The sequence below is a fragment of the Spea bombifrons genome, chromosome 3 (genome assembly GCF_027358695.1).
Source record: "Spea bombifrons isolate aSpeBom1 chromosome 3, aSpeBom1.2.pri, whole genome shotgun sequence".
Taxonomy (NCBI): Eukaryota; Metazoa; Chordata; class Amphibia; order Anura; family Pelobatidae; genus Spea; species Spea bombifrons.
The window spans coordinates 54,349,568-54,370,484 of NC_071089.1; the positions used below are offsets into that span (position 1 = coordinate 54,349,568).

Below are 20,917 nucleotides of genomic sequence, written 5' to 3' on the forward strand. Positions count from 1 at the left end.
CAAGTGTTTCTTAGTATTCAGTTTATATATCGTTCATATCATACATATATAATTATATTTTTGACTTGGGTCATCCACGCTATTGTAACTGAGCTCAGAAAAAAGGACACCTCTTGTTTATTTTGTGTACGTTATAGAATTTGACAGCACATGGGAACCATTTAGCCTGACCTGTTTTTCTTGCTGTGAAAACCAATCCTTATTTGGTCCTTGGTCCGTGTTGTTTTATGTTAAGGATAGTCTTATACGTGATATACTATTTATTAATATTACTTCTGCTAGAATTTTCAAATGTCTCACAATGTGCCGCATTACTTCTTTCCTCCAAACAATACATGATTTTTTTCTAGTTAGAAGCCATTCTCTGAGCTCTCTCCAGGATACATATATCATATCTATCTATATATATCCCCCTCTGGAGATGGGGGTCTTCAGAAATGTACATTGTACTCTTGGTGAGGCTTGGCCAGAGATCTTTAAAATTACCTCCCCTTTCTGCTACCAGTCTAGTTGTGCAGGTTCACAAATGTTTATAATAGTTATAGTACTTAAACCAATTATATACATTCATTTTGTCTCTCTCTTTTAAGTCTTTTAAAGTACAACCGAACAAAGGTGAGCATGAAGACAGATGTTCAGATGCCATAAGTACTTCACAAGGTTCTCCAAAACCACAGCCTCATGTGGACAGCATGACCAGTGTGATATCTTCAAGACCTCCGCCTAGAGTCCCTCTAGGTCCAAAACTCGACCCTTGTTTGAATGCAATCGACTCTGAAATGCCTACAAACATTACTCCCAAACAAGACCTTAATGAATGTGGGATTGACTTGGGAAAACCTGACATAATCCCTGCAGAAACTAACCTGGAGCCATTTGTTACAACTGAAAATCCTTTAATCCATGTAAAGGTACCCTCAAGCCATAAAGCACAACTTGATGCAAATATAATGGATTCTGAAAGTCCGCTTAAAGTAATATCTGCACCTAAATCAGATGTTGCTGTTGACCTAATTAACTTTGAAATGGCACCTACACCTTCCTCATCAGATATCAGCTGCTCTACAGATGGATCATTATCTATAACAGTCCCCAAACAAGACCTAAGGGTGGACTTTGTGGAATCTGGTAATCCGGGAAACGTACGTCCTGTACCAAAACCAAGAACTCTTCTTCCCTCTCAGACTGCAAAATCTCAAAGCAAACCGAGTGATAAATTACCATCTACTACTCAAACTAACCACACTTGTGATGAGATGTCCAACAATAACAGCTTTGCTCCAACTGTCCCACCACGGAGAAAGAAGTCGGCTCCTGCTGCTTTTCACCTACAGGTTTTACAAAGCAACAACGGCCTATTTTGCGGTGAAGTGACTTTAAACAGCAATAATAACAATAGTCCCAGCGGAGCGTCATTAGTTAGCGGGTGTATTGAAAATACAACTCGCTCCATTACAAGGACGCAGGAGAATGATATCTCTTTTACCCACATATCTCAGTCTGTTGATTTACAAGAAGGCCGGCCTTCTGATGGATTGGATTTGTTAGATTTAAGTGCAGATGGGATATTTCTTTGCTCCGCAGATGATTCGTCCAACGAACAGTTTATTGACGACTGGTTAAAGAAACCTGATGGAGAAAATGGCAAAAAAATGATTTCAAAAGAGAACTGGGAGTCGCCTTGGTGACTACTCATGCTCTGCCATTATTTGTGCATTTACAGAGAAAATGCTTATATCATTCCACATCCTGTTTCTGACGAAAGATGACATACACTCCTCTAATGTCAGAACAAATAAGCAAAATGCTCTAGTGACTATTACAAGAGCACCAGTTCAAAAAGGACAAACTCGTTAATTCATATTCAAAAAGGTATACAGTTGTGAGACATCTGACATAGAATATGAGGCTGACACCAAACCATTAAAAGAAAGCACAAATTAATCTTCTCTTTGCTTTAAAAATATCACATTTATGGAATGAAATAAAAGCCTTTCTCTATTGTTGCCAAATTGTCTTGTAACCTTGGATGATGGAAGGATAGGGTATAAGATAACTGACCCCAAATCAAACGCTGTCATAAAGCGGACACTACCTTCTGAAACATTTTTCTCTGTATATCTACTGTGCATTTAAATACATTAACCTTTACTATTGTTGCTGAAATGTTACGACTAGAAGTCAGAAAAATACTTCCAACAACCCTATTTGTTCTTTAATTTAGTGAAATTTCGATTTTGCTTTTGTAAAATAGATCCCATTATTTTATAAACCCTTTGATCTTATGTTATTACTTCTATCATTTTTTAAACAAATGCGAACCATATGTTTCTATGAAACAACACTGCTGTGAGGAACCAACTGGCAACTGACATTGTCTTGCGGACAGGGTCCTTCAATGCAGCTACGCAAGAGCTGGCCATCTGGCATACTGGGCACATACCCAGTGGGCCAACGGCTGACATCGTCACACACTCAAGTGGCAGATCGGGTACTGCAGCATGCGCCAACTAGCTGGATATGCCCAGTCGCACTCTAGGTGAACATAAAAATTTAGCCTTACATCCTCAGGATGCCACTGGCCTAGATGTGCCAGAGCCACCATGCACAGTGCTACCCTGTACTCCTGTGGTCAATCACACCAACAATGTATCACATACATGGATGCACAGAAGGGGTTAAATGTAACATCACTCCCTGTCAGAAGGGCGGGCAGGCTACAAGAGTCAAGACAGGAGACAAAACTAGAAGTAGCCGCCAACTGATGTGTTTTGTGCCAAACACTGGTGTCTCCTGTCTCTGAGCTGATCTCAAAGGCCACGTGATTGCCGTCATTGGATGTTCGTGACCACAATTGCGAAGATATAAAGGATACGAGAGGCTACAACAAACCCACCCTTCATAAAATACACAATTATAGCAGCTAAGCTCATGCATATGCAACACACGTAAACATAATGTAAACACATGCACACATGTACAAGGGACTTTTCATATGTATGCATGCATATGTAACTGAGTGTGTGTATATAGATATATATGTACACATATACTATATATATATATACACACATATATGTATGTATGCAAACAGAAATAACACGATTATCCGTTTTACAAAGATGCAAGGGAGCGTAAACTTGGCGCTCACTGCAAAGCTTGTCTTTCAGACTTACACGATTGTGTAACGAGAGCGCATGCGTGTGCTCATACCGTGTTTTGTTTTTCCTCCTTGCCCCTTTCCCTAACCCGTTGTGCGCACGCGCGTTCAGTATGGCGCTCGCACAAGCGCACGGCTGTTTATTAAAAAACGCATGCGCACACTTCTCCTGTCGTCTGGGATGCTGTTCGGTTTACGCACTTAAAACCGGACCTGTCCTGCTCGAATCAGCATAACCGGTAAGTATCCTTTTTATTTAACTGTTTAAACTGCTGCAAAATGCATTTACTGGTAATGCCTTCTCTGAGGATCAGTGGCATGTAAAGACCTTTCGCTTTTATACCGGAACAGTTACTGAAGTTGAATAGAGCCTTCTACCGTAATAAAACTCTTAAAAGCATAAAAGTTATTTTAACCCGTGAAGTGCCGAGCCATCAGATTTGTTGTCCTAATGATGAGTACCTATATATCTGTTCTACTAACCGATGCCAACCTTTTCTCAGTAAACATAAGCAATCGCTTGACTTGTCATGGAAGTTCCAGGCTGCCAGTGCGTTGTGTAGAGTACCGAGTGCACGATCCCCAGCATTGCCCGTATTGTTGTTCTAGATGAGTTGCCATGCTGTGGTTCTAGGGGTTGCTTTTATACCCATAGAGGCGAGTGATTAATAGAAGTCCTTGCCTACTGCCTTTTAGGCTTCTACTAGCATTTTATTTCTCTGTGCCTTAACATTACATTTACATCCTGACTGGATCCTTTGCTTATGGGCTTTCTATGCAGTGAATTGAAGAGCACTGGGTAGGGTGCAGTGTTTGGTTCTAGGTCTGGATCAGGGCCTCCATGGCATGCTTTGCTAGCTAAGGTCGTTGGGTAAAAACTTTTTTTGTTTTTTCTTTTCTTTATGCGGTTCTGATGCCGCTGGTGTTTCGTGTATATTATTCATTTCTGTTTTTGTGCTTCAGGGTGGTTTGTGGTGTTTTAAAAATTAGTGCTCCACGGTGTAATTTAGCATTTGTATGTTTGTTTTTGTTTTTTAAACACATTTTTAGGTGCTTCTACCAAGAAGGCCAGGTGTGAGCCTAGGGTTTGTGGTCCAACGATGCAGTATTTCTGCATCTGTACCAAAAAAATCCCATACTAACACGGTAACTTGCTCTAACACCCACACACACTTGCACAACATCCCTGACTCTCTAACAGAATGCAGTAACGCATACAAACATGCTCACACATGCTAACCCCATATACTCACACACTCTATCGCCATACGGTAACTTGGTCTCACTATTAAACAATATGATCTCACTCTCTGTGCGAGATTCTGCCACCCTACTACCACTAGGTCATGTAACGCATAGGGTCCCAGCGTGTCATCTTAATTGTCTTTTTAATTGAATGAGGAGATACTGTTTTGACAGAGGGTGACAGGTAATTGGAATGGCCTTCCTGCAGACATGGTAAGGGAAAATACTGTGAAAGAATTTAGATGTGGATGAATAATCTGAATTATTCTGAATAAGACCAAGTAAGGTTTGAGGTTTTTATAAAAAATGGGGAGACCAAATGGGGGAAATGAGCCTTATTTGCCATCAAATTCCATATATATGATGCATGGATTAATACATCTTGGAAATTTGCAAATAAGACTGAACCTTTGCGAATATGGCATTCATCTAGGGGCAGGCTAATGCCCCATACAGCCCAAGCAACAAACAATGACTATAAAAGTTCATTGTAAGTATTTTTAAGCCCTGCTGCAGCAGGAGCTGCTGTCGACCTCATTGGTTCGACATATGTGGCCACTGATTGGCTGCTTGAAGCATTAAAGGGCTCCTATTTAAATAAATGGGAACACTTCAATGTGTTTAGCGGACACCATGAAAGGGGACATGCGGCTATCGTGTGAATTAAAGTGCACTAGGCTTTCCATTCTGCAAGACACGCAAAACATTTCTGCTTTCTCAGGATTGCACCGACGTACCCAATGTTATACGCCAGCATGTGTAATACACAAAGTAACAATATGCAAGCCATTGGTTCATTTTGTGTTTAATGATTTAAATCTATTACTTATAACAAACTTAAATGCTCTGTAAACTTTATAACTGGTTTCTTGATTGAGAATAGAATACTTTCCTTGGCAGCATAGAGAAGCTCTTTCTGGTGATTCAGTGTGTGTGTGGGGGGCGATTTAAAAGATGTCTTTTCCGATACGGTTCAAATTGTAAACATGGTGTGTACTTTGTACTATACATCTTCTGTATTAGTTCTATCGTACAAAACATTGTGACTGGGGATTACAGCTGTTCTATACAGTTGCTAAAATAATCAATACAATTCTGAAAGTAATTAAATAAAAATATCTTCCCTTCCTTATACACACTCCGGTAAGGACAAAGTTCACCCCTTTTGTTTTCTATAATCCTATTCCATGTGTACTCCTTGGAGGGGTATGTGGCTTTGGTTTCCGTGTTTCAATGATTATGCATGGGTGGGCTACTTTGAGAGTTGGTGTGCTGGTCCATAGACCATTCTTACTAACACTAGCTGGCCAGGAGTGGGCAGCAACAATGACTGCAGTCTGTATGGGATTGTTTTGAGAGTCTCTAGTGTGGTTGAGCAGTATTTCTGCTGCTTGGCTGCTAAAGATCGTGTCTGAGGCTGTGATTGCACAGTTCTCCTGATGATCCCTATGTAGCGGACGAACACCGGCTCCAGTTGCAGCTGAACAGGCGCTTATGCGCTTGCTCATGTCTTTAAGGACATGTTTGCTCTCTAAGGCCCTGTAAGAATATTTTGAGCATGTGCTTCTTTGGGTTACCATGGAAACTAAGCATGCTGCTGTAGGATCCCAGAGGCCACTTTGGTCCAAATGGCAAAATGGTTTCCTGACAAGGAGAATGTCTTGATGTCCTTGGGTCAAGTCAGAGGCGCAATCCTCTTCGAGAACAATACTGAAGTTTTAGCACCCCCCAAGAAGCACAAAAAGATGTATCCTGTTGCATTCAATAGAAAACACCAGTGTCTCTGAACATCTTGGCACATGACGGAGAGATGTCAGACAAGTTCTGACATTTTAATACCGGTCTCTGACAGTCAGGAGCTGTCTCCAGTTTCTCCTAAATTCACAGCAAGCGGACAAGACTTCAAAAGTATGTAAAGGCTTTGCTAGCCTGGAGGCACCCCAAAAAATGCAAACTTCTGAACAGGACTTCCATGGCAGCCTCATGCAAGGGCTTATGGGCCTATATCTGGATAAAGTATTTGTTTTCATCATGTTACTGAGGATGCCTGGCAATTTGTAGGGCTTTATGACACTGGCAGAGGTGCCAGTCTGCTCATAAAACGGTTCAGTAGGAGAGTCTCTAAGACAAGAAGGTGGTAGAAGCTAAAGCATAGAATTGATGAAAGCCTATATCCTCTGATGGGAAGCCATCCTAATCAGAAGTAGACGTGTGCATTCATATTCTTAGAAATATAAATTTTAACTACTTTTTTTTTTTAATTATTATTATTTATTTTTATTTTTTTGGAGAAAAATCTCATAAATAAGGAGGAACCCCCCCCTCTGAAGAAACCCGGAAACCTCTCCGTGGACAGCTGGACGTGGCCCCCCAAGATGCAAAAATGCTTCTCTCTCTTTTTCAGTGAATATTTAATTATGCATCTCTAATTATTCTGGCCACCCAAGGTGGAACCTTCCGCCCCTCCAATCAGAGGAGAGTGTGCATGAAAGCTCTGCCAATAAAGCATCAGAAACCTTTTATATATTGATTTAAACTGTTTCAATGAAATGCCACAGTGTTTAATATTTTTTTAATTAAACATTTAAACCTATTTGACATTTTGGTACGCAGAGTACCAAATTCTGTGCATTCTGTACTGAGCTGGTCAACACGATTTACAAAATTTTAAGATACAACATTGAAGGCATAAACCCACACTGGTTATTAATGCACCATGATTACCCATGCAAGATTATTAAACTTGTTAGAGCTGCTACTGAGAGCAGAAATGCACGAAGCTGCATCATGTCATGACTAAAGCTATCATACACAGAGAAGGTCTATGTTTTAAACCAGATATTTTATGGAGTGAAACATTGAAACCAACGGTAACATTCAAAAGTAATATTTTAGAAGGAATCTATTGTCCTGAGCCAGATTTTTGTCCAATATATGGTTGTTTATGTCTGGTATTCATTCCAGCGCCCTCAAAACATAGCCTCCTATACTTGGAGATTAAGTAATCTCCCCTGTTCCTCCAGCCGAGGGAGAGGATGTACCCCATCCACTTGAACAAGTCTAATCAGAAGCATTTTTGATGATTACAGTGGACTAATGGGGTTCTGCCAGGGGAATGAAGTTTAAACCCGGAAATCTTCCACAAATAGGGTCATCCAGTTCGCAACCTAATGGCAACAGGGTAAACTATGAAGTTGCCGAAGTTCCTTTTCCTGTACTGGCAGGTCCAACACAAGGTTTGGATGCTTTGAACCCCAGAATGATATATATATATATATCTCTTCCTGCTTTTATGCAAAATACCGAAAGATCAAAAGATCTCTCTACATCCAACTACAGACCTGGAGTCCGAGCTTTTTAACTTAGAGCAGGATACATCTCCCTACATTTAACTTAAGAGGGCTGAGGTTTGGTGAACCCACTAAATCTTTGTAGCCATCTCTGGAGAAACTAAATGACAAACAATCTTGACGGATGCAGTGAGCAAGTGATATCTGGGGTCTACATAGGTTGTGGGGAAGAATCTCCTAAGAGCTCATTTGAAAAGAGTGGATGCTTATCTGCAGAGTTGCATAGACATTACAGAGGCATCCATGTCAGAAGCAGTCATTGGGAGGAATGTCCTTCAGACCCAAAATTATGACCATCCCCTTGTGTATAATATCTCGCTATAAATGATGTTGAGGATTGGAGAGGAAATACATGATTTTGTTCCTTGCCTATCTCTTGACAATTCATGTTTCATAACATAAGTCCTGTTTTGCGTGTTTTGTCCTGTTATTGGGGTTTTTTGTTGTACTGTGCATTTTCTATTACACATGGGGTGTTAGGAAAGGGAGGTCTTTCAAAGGCTTTCCTCCCCCACTTGAGGCTGGAGATGGAGTTACGTTTAATGCTGGAGAGTGATGAGGAAGGAAAAAAGAAATTCTTGGTAAGTAGAGCTTACAACTTTCATCATTTTAATATACTCTAGAAATCAACTCCATAGCTGTGACCTTTCTGGAATCTTGATAGTAAATTTGTATCATTTTATTACATTTTTTAAAGAAAAGTACCTAAATTATACAGAACTTATAATGCCCGCTTGTTTCTAGTTTTACTCTAAAGGGGTTTGATTAAGTGGTAGCCATCTCCAGGAGTTATAAAGCGGCCAGGTATTCTATGTATACGTGCCTGAAAACAGGTGATTTATTTGAATATCTTAATCCAGATGCCTTGGGTTTGCAAACCACTGTGTTAAATCTCCAGTAGGTCTTATGGACAGGAAAGGCCTTATGTTGTTTCTAACCCTCTTCTTGTACCCTGGTGTTACTAGCAATTAGTAAATTCTCATCTTCTCTAGTAAAACTAGTAAAGTCTTCTCATCTGTCGCTGCAAAGCCGTTAACAAGCAGTAATAATCTGAAAGTCTTCCTCATGTGAACCCTGCATTTTAATTGTTAAATATACAATGCATGTGGTAGTTGTGTTTCTTTTTTTCTTACTTACATTTCTGCTCTACCTGATTTGGTTAATTAGCTTTTTTAAATATGATTTAAGAAATCCAACATGGGTATGTTTCCCAAATGTTCATAAATTTATATATATTATGAAACAATATTATCGCAGAGAGACTTATCTTGGCAACAGTATAATTAAACATTTTTGTTGATACTTTGTGTGTTCATAGATAAAATATTATTGCGTTTGTCATTCTTTGCATCCTCTTGCTAGATAATTATATGTTGTGTTTTTTGTTTGTTACAAATCCTCTTTTTTTTTTTTTTTTTTTCCCTTAATTTCTAAATTGGGAATTCATTTTAAGGACTGAAATTAGTGTAACGGAAACCAAAAACAGCTTAAGGAATTTGAAGGTCAAAAATGTTTAAAACCGATATTCCATAAGTATAGCTTTAAATAACCACTGGTACTTTTTGTTTTAGAGCTGCTTTTCATTGGCGTCTGTAACTTCGGGAAAGGACAAAAATAAAGAAGATTCTCGAACTTGCTGTCTGTAAAAATGGTGAACGTCCTTAAGGGAGTCCTTGTCGAGTGGTAAGTAATGCATAATCTTGATTAAGTTATAAGTTGTAAAAACTGACATTGCTTAGGGATGAGCTGCTGCAGGGTCACTTCTTAATTTATATTCAAAGCTTAAATTTGCTGTATATTTCAGAAAGTTTCTTGTAATTGCATTGTTATGCCTCTCAGGCAACGTCACTAAAACAGATGATGAAATTTCCAAACACATGGGATTGTTTCAGTGTCTGATAGACCTTGAAACGTGTAAATTGACATAATACATCTTCCTGTTTGAGATGCCCAGTTGATAATCTGTTCATCATCAGAACAATTATTTAGTATTTTGCAATTCTTTTTTTTAATTTTTTTATTTCTGCAATTATTAAATTTCACAATGAACACGGAAGAGGAAGCCGTTTTGTTGGTAATATAAAACTACATTGTTAAATACCTACAGCCTGTGTGTAACATTTCATTTAACAAACTAGGTTTACTCATGGTTTGCGTATCACGAGACACACTGGGCATTTAAGAGCGGATACAGCTGATTGCGTTTGCTGATACCATCCAAGGAGCTTTAAACCCCCCAAGCTACTGCAGTTTTGATAGCCTGTAATATGAAAAATGTGAGGGGTTTCAGAAAAAAGCCTTTAGCAAATCATATCATAAAACTGAAAAGACTCCTGATTATACTCTCTGCCCAAATGGTTTATTAATTTATCTTCTGTATTTTATTTGTGCATCTTATATTTAAAAATGTCTTCTAAATTCAAAATGTATTCCTAACCTAAACAAACTTGCATTGTACCTTCTTGGTTTTACCACACCATCTACTCTCTTTTTCTTCACTCTCTTACCCACCCTTCATTCTTATAGCTTTGTGAGCATTTGTCAAAATGTTCCATGGAGAGAAACTAGTTTACCAGAATAGTTTTACTTAAAACGCGAACACTCTAGTTCTCCAGCATTTACTATGAATTAAAATGTTTTTCAATATCGTCTACCGCTTTAGTTTTTTGTAAGCCATAAATGAACATTAGCGTTTTAAACCAATAAGGGTAATTCTCAGATCCGTCCCTATGGCATGTCTAATTCTGTACACTGTATCTAGCAGAGCTTCTGGCCTGCATGTAGCCAAGCAGTAGTGCCCGAGATCATTAAAGAGAACTTTAATTGTCCACATGTATAATTTCATACACTTTGTCACCAGTGCATTGCTTTTTCTGTTTCTTTACAGTGATCCAGCTATGAAGCAGTTTCTTCTCTATTTGGATGAGACCAATGCTTTAGGAAAGAAGTTCATTATACAGGACTTGGATGATACTCATGTGTTTGTCTTAGCGGAACTGGTTGCTGTCCTCCAAGAAAAGGTTGGGGAGTTGATGGACCAGAATTCTTTTCCCATTACACAGAAGTAAAGCTACTGGAATTTACGAGACCCTGGAATATTTCAGAAACTTTGTTCATTTGGAATCTATACATGGACATTGTGTTAGTTTCAGATTATGTGTGCTTGAGTATTGCAAAAAGCCTTTCCATGTTATTACCTCTGCTGCGTTTTATTCCTTTACAATCATTTAACTACAAACTCATGTGGAAAGTGTGACAAATGGTCCCTTTGTCTTATTGGTTCTTTAATACATCAATAAAATGTACTCTGTGAAGTTGTCAGTTTATTTTTTGTGTGTTTTGTTTTGGTGGTTGGTCTGTAAAATATAAAAAAAAACAAACAAAAAAAGAAGTAGTGACATATTTAAATACGCCCATTTTCTTTTATCTGCAAAATAAATTGACTTGTAAAATTACAAAAAACACTAAAATGAACCAATGGTACCTTTTTTAAAATCATATAGTAGTCACATTTGCTTATTTTAACCCCTTAAGGACAATGGGCGGTCCCTAAACCCATTGAAAACAATGCATTTTTGTCATTAAGGGGTTAAGTAAGCGGCTGTGTGTTGGATTAAAACATCACCTTGAACGGTTATTCCTCCGATGTTTTTTGTAGCACATGGTCTATCTAGCCTTTGCTGAATGGAGAAATATGAGGTGGATAATTTTATAGTAAATAACTTACGCAAGGTAGAGAAGGCAATTTAATGGTCTAACGCTCTCTGTTGTGTAGTAACATCTGTCCAGCTTTCAGATCCCGTCTGTATTTGTTCTAGGCTCCTGTTTTGTAAACACAGCTTGTAACAGCTGCCTGCTTTTGTTAATATAAAGCAGGTTTGTTCTAGGTAATGTGCTATGAGCTTGTTTTATAACAAAAACAAAGCATACTGCGTATTTGTCGAAAAGCTGATTTCTTTTCTCTGAAATTTGACTAAATGAAAAGGTACATTGCTGTATAAAAGTGATTGTCCTGCATATACTGGAATGTGGCAAACTCGCTAGTATCTAAAACATGACAGTGTCAACTCTAGAAACCAGTGATTACAGAATCTTCAAAGACTTCTCAGTTTGGGCCGTTTATTAATTTGGATGATTGGCATTGAAGCAGAAAGAGATTCGAGTTGTGTTTTACTGCTTGCCAGCTAAACACTGAAGCTATTACACTAGATCGCTTGACAGTTTTTGTTCGGTCTTAAGAGATTCTCGCACCGGGGCCCTGAGGTTTCTAGTTACGCCCCTGCCACTGTGCATTTCATAGAACACTCTGCCTCCAAAAATGCCTTATGCCCCCCCCTCCCCAAACTTACCGGTGTTTCTGACTCCCCTGTCATGCAGCCGGGCAGCGTGTAGATTCGCGTAGACAACTTGTGCTGCAGCCGGAAGGCGGTGTGGCTAGCAGCGGGGGTTGTGTGTGTCCATCGCGCAGATTATATATATATATTACACAAATTTGGAAAACCAATAGCCATTTTAAGCCCCCCCCCCTTATTCATAATGCACCTTATAGATATGCCACTCTGCCCCCCAGACAGCCTCCGCTGCTGCTGGCCGGTACTTCCGCTGGGGCTTCTATGGTGGAGCACCGGAAGGTCATGTCACGCCGGCGCTCCATTATAGAAGTGCCGTCAGTGGTGGGGGTTGTCTGTATTGCGCAGACGTCCACCGGCTGTTGGAGAGGCGGATCCGGGTCCCCTGCGGCGCAGCAGGGCTAAATGATGATAAAGAAAAGAAAAACACATGACGATACAAATTGCGCTAAACCCTGGTTATAGACCGCACCCTCACTTTGAAGACATAAAGTGGTGAGGGGGGGATTGCGGCGTATAATCGGGCCGATACAGTAATTGACCCATGACAGGTAATAGACTTATAAACCATTCTATTGCGTGACTTACCGTATCTGCATTTTGCATGGTTTCTACCAGTTTCAAATCTGCGGACAGTCAACCCCAACTTTAATGGTCTGCAGGTTTGTTAAAACCCTATAGCAAATACTAATACAAACATATACAAAAATTATTTACATTTATTCACACCCTGTACCGCTTTATTTTAGGGTCTGATATGTGCACATATATTAGGTGTAAATTATTGTGTTTAACTATTAAAAGGTTTGGGGGGTTTTGAGTACTAGAGGTTTAGTAAATCTTTGTTAGAATTGCTAGCGCATGGTGGGCTTACATACATAAAACCGTCCATGCTGAGCTGTTTCGAGTTTTCCAGACCATTTATGAGTTCCAAATGTTTTTCTATGTTGTTCCCACACTAATTGCAACTTGTTTGCCTTGACCCTGAAGTTGGCTAAACGGTTAAACTGAAAAGATTAGTTAGCCAGTTTCATTTTGTATTTGAGTTTTTTGTTCAGTGGTCTCCCGTCAAAGAAAAAAATGGTCTTAGTCTTTTAGTTTCAGCTTTCTCACTTTCAGGTATGTCTTGGAGATTGTGTGCTATTTTACATAATTCAAAAGCTTTTAATCCATTGCCTTTACTAAATGAGATGGATTAGCCTTTTGTATTTCTAGTTTATTGAATCAAGGTTCTAAAATTAAAGCTGTCTTTGCTGTTGCTTGGTCACATTAATAATGCCTGTTCTTTTTCTCTTTAGTACTGTATTACCATGCTACTTATCTAGACAAGTTGTCATTATGGCAAACTTCTTTGTTAAGCAAGATTATATTCTAAATTGAATAAAGAACAAAAATCAAAGCAATTACAGTGTATTAACCAGGGTTCTTTAATAATTCTCATTTATTGGGATGGATTTTATTTTTTTTGTTATATTAAATTTAGTTCCTTTCAAGAGGAAGAGAGTTTAGTTTGTCTAATATTACAAAGCGTTGCCGGTTTTAATGGTTGATGGTTTACCTGTGTATTTGTTTCAGCACACTACAAGCAATTTTTAACAACAAATCTTGCATTTTGGCAGATAAAATCAATTTTACGTGTAACTTTGTAATTACTTAGAGAAAATGGTTTCCTCTATGGTAGGGGAGCCCATGGACCTTTGGGGCTAAATTATATTACCCTGTCTCTAAGGTAACTTGTCACATCCGAATGGTTTATGTGATTGTTTATTGTTTATGTGATGTGATTTTAGATGTGATGGTAGAAGTCTAAAGCAAAGAATATATGTGTTGTGGATTGTTAAAACTGAAACTTTGGCTTTAACTTACTGTATCCCTGCAGTGTATAGAGACTAAACAATTCACAGGACCTGTTTAACCCCTTTGGGATAATGGTTGATTTCATTTTTCATACCCTTCGTCACAAAGGCTGTTTTAGCATTTCTGTTGTGTTTGTGTTTCGCTGTAATTTCCTTCTTTCTCATTTACTGAACCCACACAAGTTTTATGTATTGTTTTTTTTTCAGGACAATAAGGACTTTCTTTAGATGTCATTATTTTGATTGTATTATTAATTTACTATAAAAAGTATAAAATATGGTACAAAATTTACAAAAATCTCTTCTGGCTTTTACTTGAAAAATCTTTTACGCCTCTATAAAAGGGAATGAAAAAACCTACTAAATGGATTCTACTATTTTCCCTCACTTTAGAAATACCCAGTTTTTTAAATTCATTTTTTCTGCACATTATCAGGCAATAATTACAAGTAGCGTTTCGCAAATTTTTTCTAAATATGGTCATTCTACTCCATAAGCTATTTGGGAAATCTTTGAAGCTGTCCAATGCAATTTACCCCATCAAACCATATATTTTTGAAAACTAGAACCCACAGGGTTTTTCAAATGCTAGTATTTTAACTCTTTTTCATTTTTACTCTTCTTCCCCATGCATGAATTCTACCACCTGTTACACACATTTTACTTCAGGTATGAATTTACCACTCCTGCTATATGTCATTGTCACACAACATCATAATATTTGTTCAGCAACATCTCTTGAGTACAGAGATACCACCCATGCATAGATTTATCAAGTTGTTTGGGGCATGCACATTTGAATTTTGACATGTTGAAAATTCTGCCCCATATCCTATTTGGGACATCTTTGAAGCAGGCCAATTCAGTTTACCCAATCATACCATATAATTTTGAAAACTCGACACCCCAGGGTATTTTAAATACACAAAATGTGTTCACCAACATCTCCTGAGTACAATGATACCCACCATGCATGGGTGTGTTGGGTTGTTACGGAACTAAAAGGCCACATTTGTGTGCATTGTTTAAATTGGAATTGTGATGTGCCTCCATGTGTTATTTGGGGCATTGTTGAAGATGACAAATTTAATTTACCCCATCAAACTATATATGTTTGAAAACTAGACACCTCGCGGTATTTCAAATTTTCCATGGACTAATTTTACCACCAGCCTTTGTCAAATTTTGTGCTGTTATTTTTTTGACACCCCCCCCACACACACAAATTGTACTTAAGGTATGAATTTACCTCTCCTGGTATATGTCATACAACACCCCAATATGTGTTCAGCAACATCTCTTGTATAAAGTGATGCCATCCATGCATGGTTTTGTCAGGTTATTTGGTAGGTAAAAGGCCACCTTTGAGAGGTGTACATTTTTTTGGAATTTGGACATCTGGTCAGTCTTTGCCCATGTCTTATTTTTGGGACATCTTTGAACCTAGCCTATTCAATTTATATTTCTTAAAAACCAAGACACGTCGTGGCCATTTAACATGCCGCTATTTCATCTATTTCCACGCAAGAATTTTTCTGAAGATATAGTGCTAATTTTAGAACTTGCTCATATAAATAAACTTTATATGTATACTAATCGCTTTGTTATTAGAAAGCTGGCCTCTTGCATGTTTGAATTCAGTACCCGTATTCAACCTACAGGGGGAACCCAGCGTTCTCGGGAGGATCTGGAGAGACCCTCTTGTCAAAATCGCAGTGGTCACGGTGCTTCCTAGGGTAGGTTTTCGGTACTGTTTAAGCTTAGGAGGTGATCGACAGCGAGGCATTACAGCAACACCACTTAGGTGAAGAAAGCGATCGTAGATCACTTTCTACACCCATTTAAAGTCATGATGTGCCAGGCATGTCAATTGTCGCCAACGGGATGTTTTTCAATGACTTGCCTGGCACGTCAGTTGTCATGAACGGGTTAATTTGACGTGAAGGCGGTATCGTTTAAAGGCATAACCCGCTTTAAAGACATTAAGGACCAGTCCTCTGTTTACATATGCTCAGTTCGAAAGTACAGGCACACAACAGCATGACGCCAGCACTTCTGTTCGTCTTTTGAGCATCTTTTGTGTTTTTCAAGCGTTTTGTGGTGAAAAATGATAAAAGGTAGTGCTTCACTTTAAGTACATTTTCATTTTCTATACTTGCACGTTAAGGTGGAATACGCATGTACTTTGTCAGCATTATTTATTTTACTCCATTTTTATATAGACATATAATATATATATATATATATATATATATAGCTATGTGAGTAATCAGTTCGGAGCATGTTCATATCTAGGTATGCATAGCCACATCAAGAACAGAACTGCATGTGCATGTAGAGGTGTAGGACCAACATCTTTTCCTTGTCTGCTGTCATTGCCTTTTGAAATCCTGCCTGGCATTTGTATCGTGACTAGTCCCAAACCCAAGGAGGCTATTGACAAGCAGTGATAGTATAATAGTAGATAACAACCACATTCTTTTGTGGTCATACTTGATTTTGTATTCTATAATTCCATATTTATTTTTTTAACATTCTCTGTGCTGTCTGGTAGTTGAACTAAAAGTATCCAAGTTCCTCTTTCTCAAAGTCTGGTAAATATCGAAAGGAAGCACGTCTAAACTATTCACAGTGATAGGGCCGTTAATGCTGTCACTTCCTCACAGATAAAGCTGTTGTTCTGCCATGCTTATGTTTGATAAGTTTTATGTTCCTGAATCAACGATGTGTTGGTAAATGTGTTTTGCGGTATTCTGCTAATTGATCTATTGGCATATCTTGCAAATGCGTAATCACCGTTAACAGAAGCCTTCGTATGGTATGTAAAGCTACCCTTTTCCAGCTAACACACTATGTACTGCATTTAACAAAACAAACCCAGTACAAAGTGCTAAATCTCAAGCAAACTATATGAACTAATGGAATGTTTCTGCTTGTTACATAGTACAAATGTAACCCTTATTATCTTGATAAATATCGCTCTTTGTTATGATCAAGATTAATTTTCTCTATTTAAGTAATCTGAACCCAAAAAAAGTGGTGATTTTTTTCTATAATTATGGTAAATGTTTTGTATAGTTATTTGTCTGTTAGCTTAAGGAATGTAGCTTTTGCCTTCTGATCAACTGTGCGCAGTGAATTTTGTATACTCCCACCTATATGTATTGTGACAAACCGTTAACACCATCATCGAGGTTGCAGAACGAGGCTCATCACCTCCAATGTCATAGCAATGTCACCAAAATCAAGTTCTGAGACCGTGTTTTTATTTTTAATGTGTTGTGTAGTATTTTTCATAGGATTAAAACTATAACCATAACGATGGGTGAATGGTGTATAATATAAATTTGGTGTAGCAGAAGGGGCTGATGTCTTGCGTCAGGCTCGGTTAGTGTGGAGTAGTCACCTCAAACTCGCCTTTTGTCGCTTTTCTCTATTCCCATGCATTTGTTGGTTTAAATGTCTGACAGAGTTGTTTTCATTTACTCTTCATCACATACTTAAGTAAGTGCTAACGGAATAGACAACCCTTCCTGTTTGTTTTGGGTCTCTGCACTTTTCAGTGACTATGGCGCTATGAGCTGTGACAAATCCTGTTGTTTTTAGGGATCCTGAGCATGGTCCTTTAGGGCTCTGGAACACTGATTTGCAGCAAACTGTGTTGTTTATTTGCAAGTGCACAAATCAAACACCACAAAATAAAATCCTAGCTCCCAAATGGTGCCATCTCTAGCTATACTTTCCTAGTCCAGACTGACCAGCCTAAACACCCACTAACCATATCTCCCTTTCAGATCCAGCTCAGCCAGGTTCTGGAAACCTCCCCCAGACAGTGCACGCAAGTCCAGGCAGGTCCACACTTGGCTCAGTGGTTGTCTTTAGGGCCTCTCTTTGCCCTGGGAGCACAGAGGGACTTCTCGATCTCTTCCCTGCACAGTCTCCTTGATCGTTAGGCTCCAGTGTGTTATTATGCCAGTACCTGTACCCGGTGAGGCTTTGTAGGAATCTTGGACTGGATCCTGCAGATATCTAGTCTCTTAGAACAGCTGGCATGGATTCCAGTGGAGGGAAGAATGGGGAGCAATGGACTGCCCTACTCTGCAATTGTTCCATCCTAGAGACCCATGTACATTAATTAAATAGTGTTGTGCCCAAATGCCAAACAAATCATCTCCCTGGGGCTTACAGTGTCACAGAGTGGAGAAGGGGAACTGACCATCTCAAGCGGCAGACAACAGATTCAATTGAACCATTTTTTTAGGGTCCTGCTTCCATGATTATTTGAGGGGTTCCTGCTTCAATGATTATTTGAGGGGTTTGGGTATCCCACAGTATTTGGAGAGAAATTTTATAAAAGTTCCTAGTGCCTGCTTGGGACCTGGTACTTTTATAGAAATGGCATAATTTTTACTTAATTATTTTACTTAGTGATTTTGTGTTTAGCCTTCTACCCTGCACTTTGATCGCTATGTACTGCTGCATTTTATTAGTCCAAGGACTAATAAATACAATTTGGACTCCAAAACAATTCTGTATCCTCGTTTCTCTTTTGGTGTCAGCTAGTATATTCTCTGGTGTATTCAAATTTTTACCACGCTGCACATGCTAGAGTTCTTTGGAATACCAAAAGAAAATCCACATTGTTTTAATATAAAAATACATTGTTTTGTGGAAGAGAGTGCATCGTCTCTGCTGCTCAAGTAGTCCCTAAGAGTGTAATATAAAATTGGTAATGGGAAGTGGTAAAAATGATCAAATTATCTGCACTCCAGAATTTCTCTAATGGATGTGCTAGTCCTTTTACAGAGTACACCAAGTAATCAGGAACAGTCGTTTCTGAAATACATGCCCTACAACAGAAAACTTTATGTACTTAATGTATTCACATCTCTGGTTCAAAGCACAAATTGGTGCAATTTATTCACAACATTAAAAACAAAATTACAAAATATTACTGTACTTCAGTTTTGTACATCAAGGGGAGGAAATCCTAGAGCTATAGATTTTCCAAATAGCATTGTAAGCATTGCCATAGTTAGAGAGCCTAGACTCTCGTATGCCTCTCTCTGTATACATATTATATACACACACACACACACCCCTGGTCACTTTATTAGGTACACCTGTCCAATTGCTTGTTAAAACAAATAGCGAATCAGCCAATCACATGGCAGCAACTCAATGCATTTAGACATGTAGACATAGTTCAAACCGAGCATCAGAATGGGGAAGAAAAGGGATTTAAGTGACTTTGAACACTGCATTTTTGTTGGTGCCAGATGGGCCAGAAACTGCTGATCTACTGGGATTTTAATGCGCAACCATCTCTACGGTTTACAGAGAATGGTTCGAAAAAGAAAATATCCAGTGAGCGGCAGTTGTGTGGGCAAAAATGCCTTGTTGGTATCAGACATCAGAGGAGAAGGGGCAGACTGGTTCAAGATGACAGAAAGGCAACAGTAACTCAAATAACCACTTGTTACAACCAAGGTATGCAGAATACCATATCGCGGAACACACAACACGTCAAACCTTGAAGCAAATGGGCTACAGCGGCAGAAGGCCACACTGGTTGCCACTCCTGACAACTAAGAACAGTAAACTGAGGCTACAATTTGCACAGGCTCACCAAAATTGGATAATGGAAGACTGGAAGAACGTTGCCTTGTCTGATGAATCACGATTCCAGCTGAGACATTCAGATGGCAGGGTCAGACTTTGGTGTAAACAACGTGAAAGCATGGATCCAATCTGCTATCTACTGTTCAGGCTGGTGATGGTGATGTAATGGTGTTAAGTACAGTTTCTTGGCACACTTTGGGCCCCTTAGTACCAATTGATCATTGTTTACCTGAGTATTGTTGCTGACCATGTCCATCCCTTTATGACCATAGTGTACCCATCTTCTGATGGCTACTTCTAGCAGGATAATGCACCATGTCACAAAGCTCACATCATCTCTAACTGGTTTCTTGAACGTGACAATGAGTTCACTGTACTCCAATGGCCTCCACAGTTACCAGCTCTCAATCCAATAGAGCACCTTTGGGATGTGGTGGAATGGGAGATTGGCATCATGGATGTGCAGCTGACAAATCTGCAGCAACTGCGTGATGCCATCGTGTCCATATGGATCAAAATCTTTGAGGAATGTTTCCAGCACCTTGTAGAAAGTATGCCACGAAGAAAGAAGGCAGTTCTGAAGGCAAAAGGGGTTCCAACCCGGTACTAGCAAGGTGTACATAATGAAGTGGCCAGTGAGTGTATATACACAGATGAGTCATAACATTATGACGCGTAAGTGAAGAAAATTAATAATCGTGTTATCATGGCACATGTGAGTGGGTGGGATATAACAGGCGACAAGTGAACATTTTGTCCTCAAAGTTGATGTGTTAGAAGCAGGAAAAATGGGCAAGTGTAGGCATCTAATCAACTTTGACAAGAGCCAAATTGTGATGGCTAGACGACTTTTAAAAAACTGGAGCTCTTGGGTGTTTACGGTCTGCAGCGGTCTGAAGCTAAAATTCTGTAAACAAATTCTTTGTTTACTAAACCTGGAAAAACATCAGGTAAACGCTCTTCCTGCAGTAATCCTTTGTCACAATCATTTTAATCAGCTCTGCCACTTTCTACGGTAATTTGTTTTTATTTCGCATTGCAAAAGAATAATGTGCAGAACTCCTAGGATAATAAATCACCCTGGAGAAAATTGTGTCCTGTTCAAAAACAATTCAATCTTAAATGAATTAGGTACAAGACTATTATGTGGCCTGTGAATGAAAGCCTGGCAGAAGCACCTAATAAAGAATTTAGTGGGAACATTAAACTTGCAAGCATTGTTATTGTTATTTTTTTTTGTAATGCAAAGTAATTTCTCTAGAATAGTATTATATAGTTGACCATTTTTCTAATGCATTGCTGTTTTCATGCAATGTGAAACTATTTAAGGTATCG

General features: G+C 38.9%; 3 protein-coding genes across 3 annotated transcripts in view; all 3 read left to right on the forward strand.

Moving 5' to 3' along the window:
- Positions 1-2,012, forward strand: part of SYNJ2 (synaptojanin 2) — a 43,630-nt gene extending 41,618 nt beyond the window's left edge. Inside the window, exon 27 of the mRNA XM_053460857.1 lies at positions 591-2,012. Coding sequence (XP_053316832.1) covers positions 591-1,688 — 1,098 coding nt within the window. The 3' untranslated portion in view covers positions 1,689-2,012. The remainder of the gene's footprint in view (positions 1-590) is intronic.
- A 1,249-nt stretch (positions 2,013-3,261) lies between these two features.
- On the forward strand, positions 3,262-11,018 carry GTF2H5 (general transcription factor IIH subunit 5). The gene is made up of 3 exons (XM_053460866.1): positions 3,262-3,399; positions 9,327-9,438; positions 10,643-11,018. The coding sequence occupies exons 2-3, from the start codon at positions 9,404-9,406 to the stop codon at positions 10,821-10,823; spliced, it is 216 nt and encodes a 71-aa protein (XP_053316841.1). The 5' UTR covers positions 3,262-3,399; positions 9,327-9,403; the 3' UTR covers positions 10,824-11,018.
- The window catches only part of SERAC1 (serine active site containing 1), a 38,226-nt gene continuing 20,600 nt past the window's right edge, over positions 3,292-20,917 (forward strand). The window contains exon 1 of the mRNA XM_053460858.1: positions 3,292-3,399. The gene's annotated coding sequence lies outside the window, so the exon portion shown is untranslated. The remainder of the gene's footprint in view (positions 3,400-20,917) is intronic.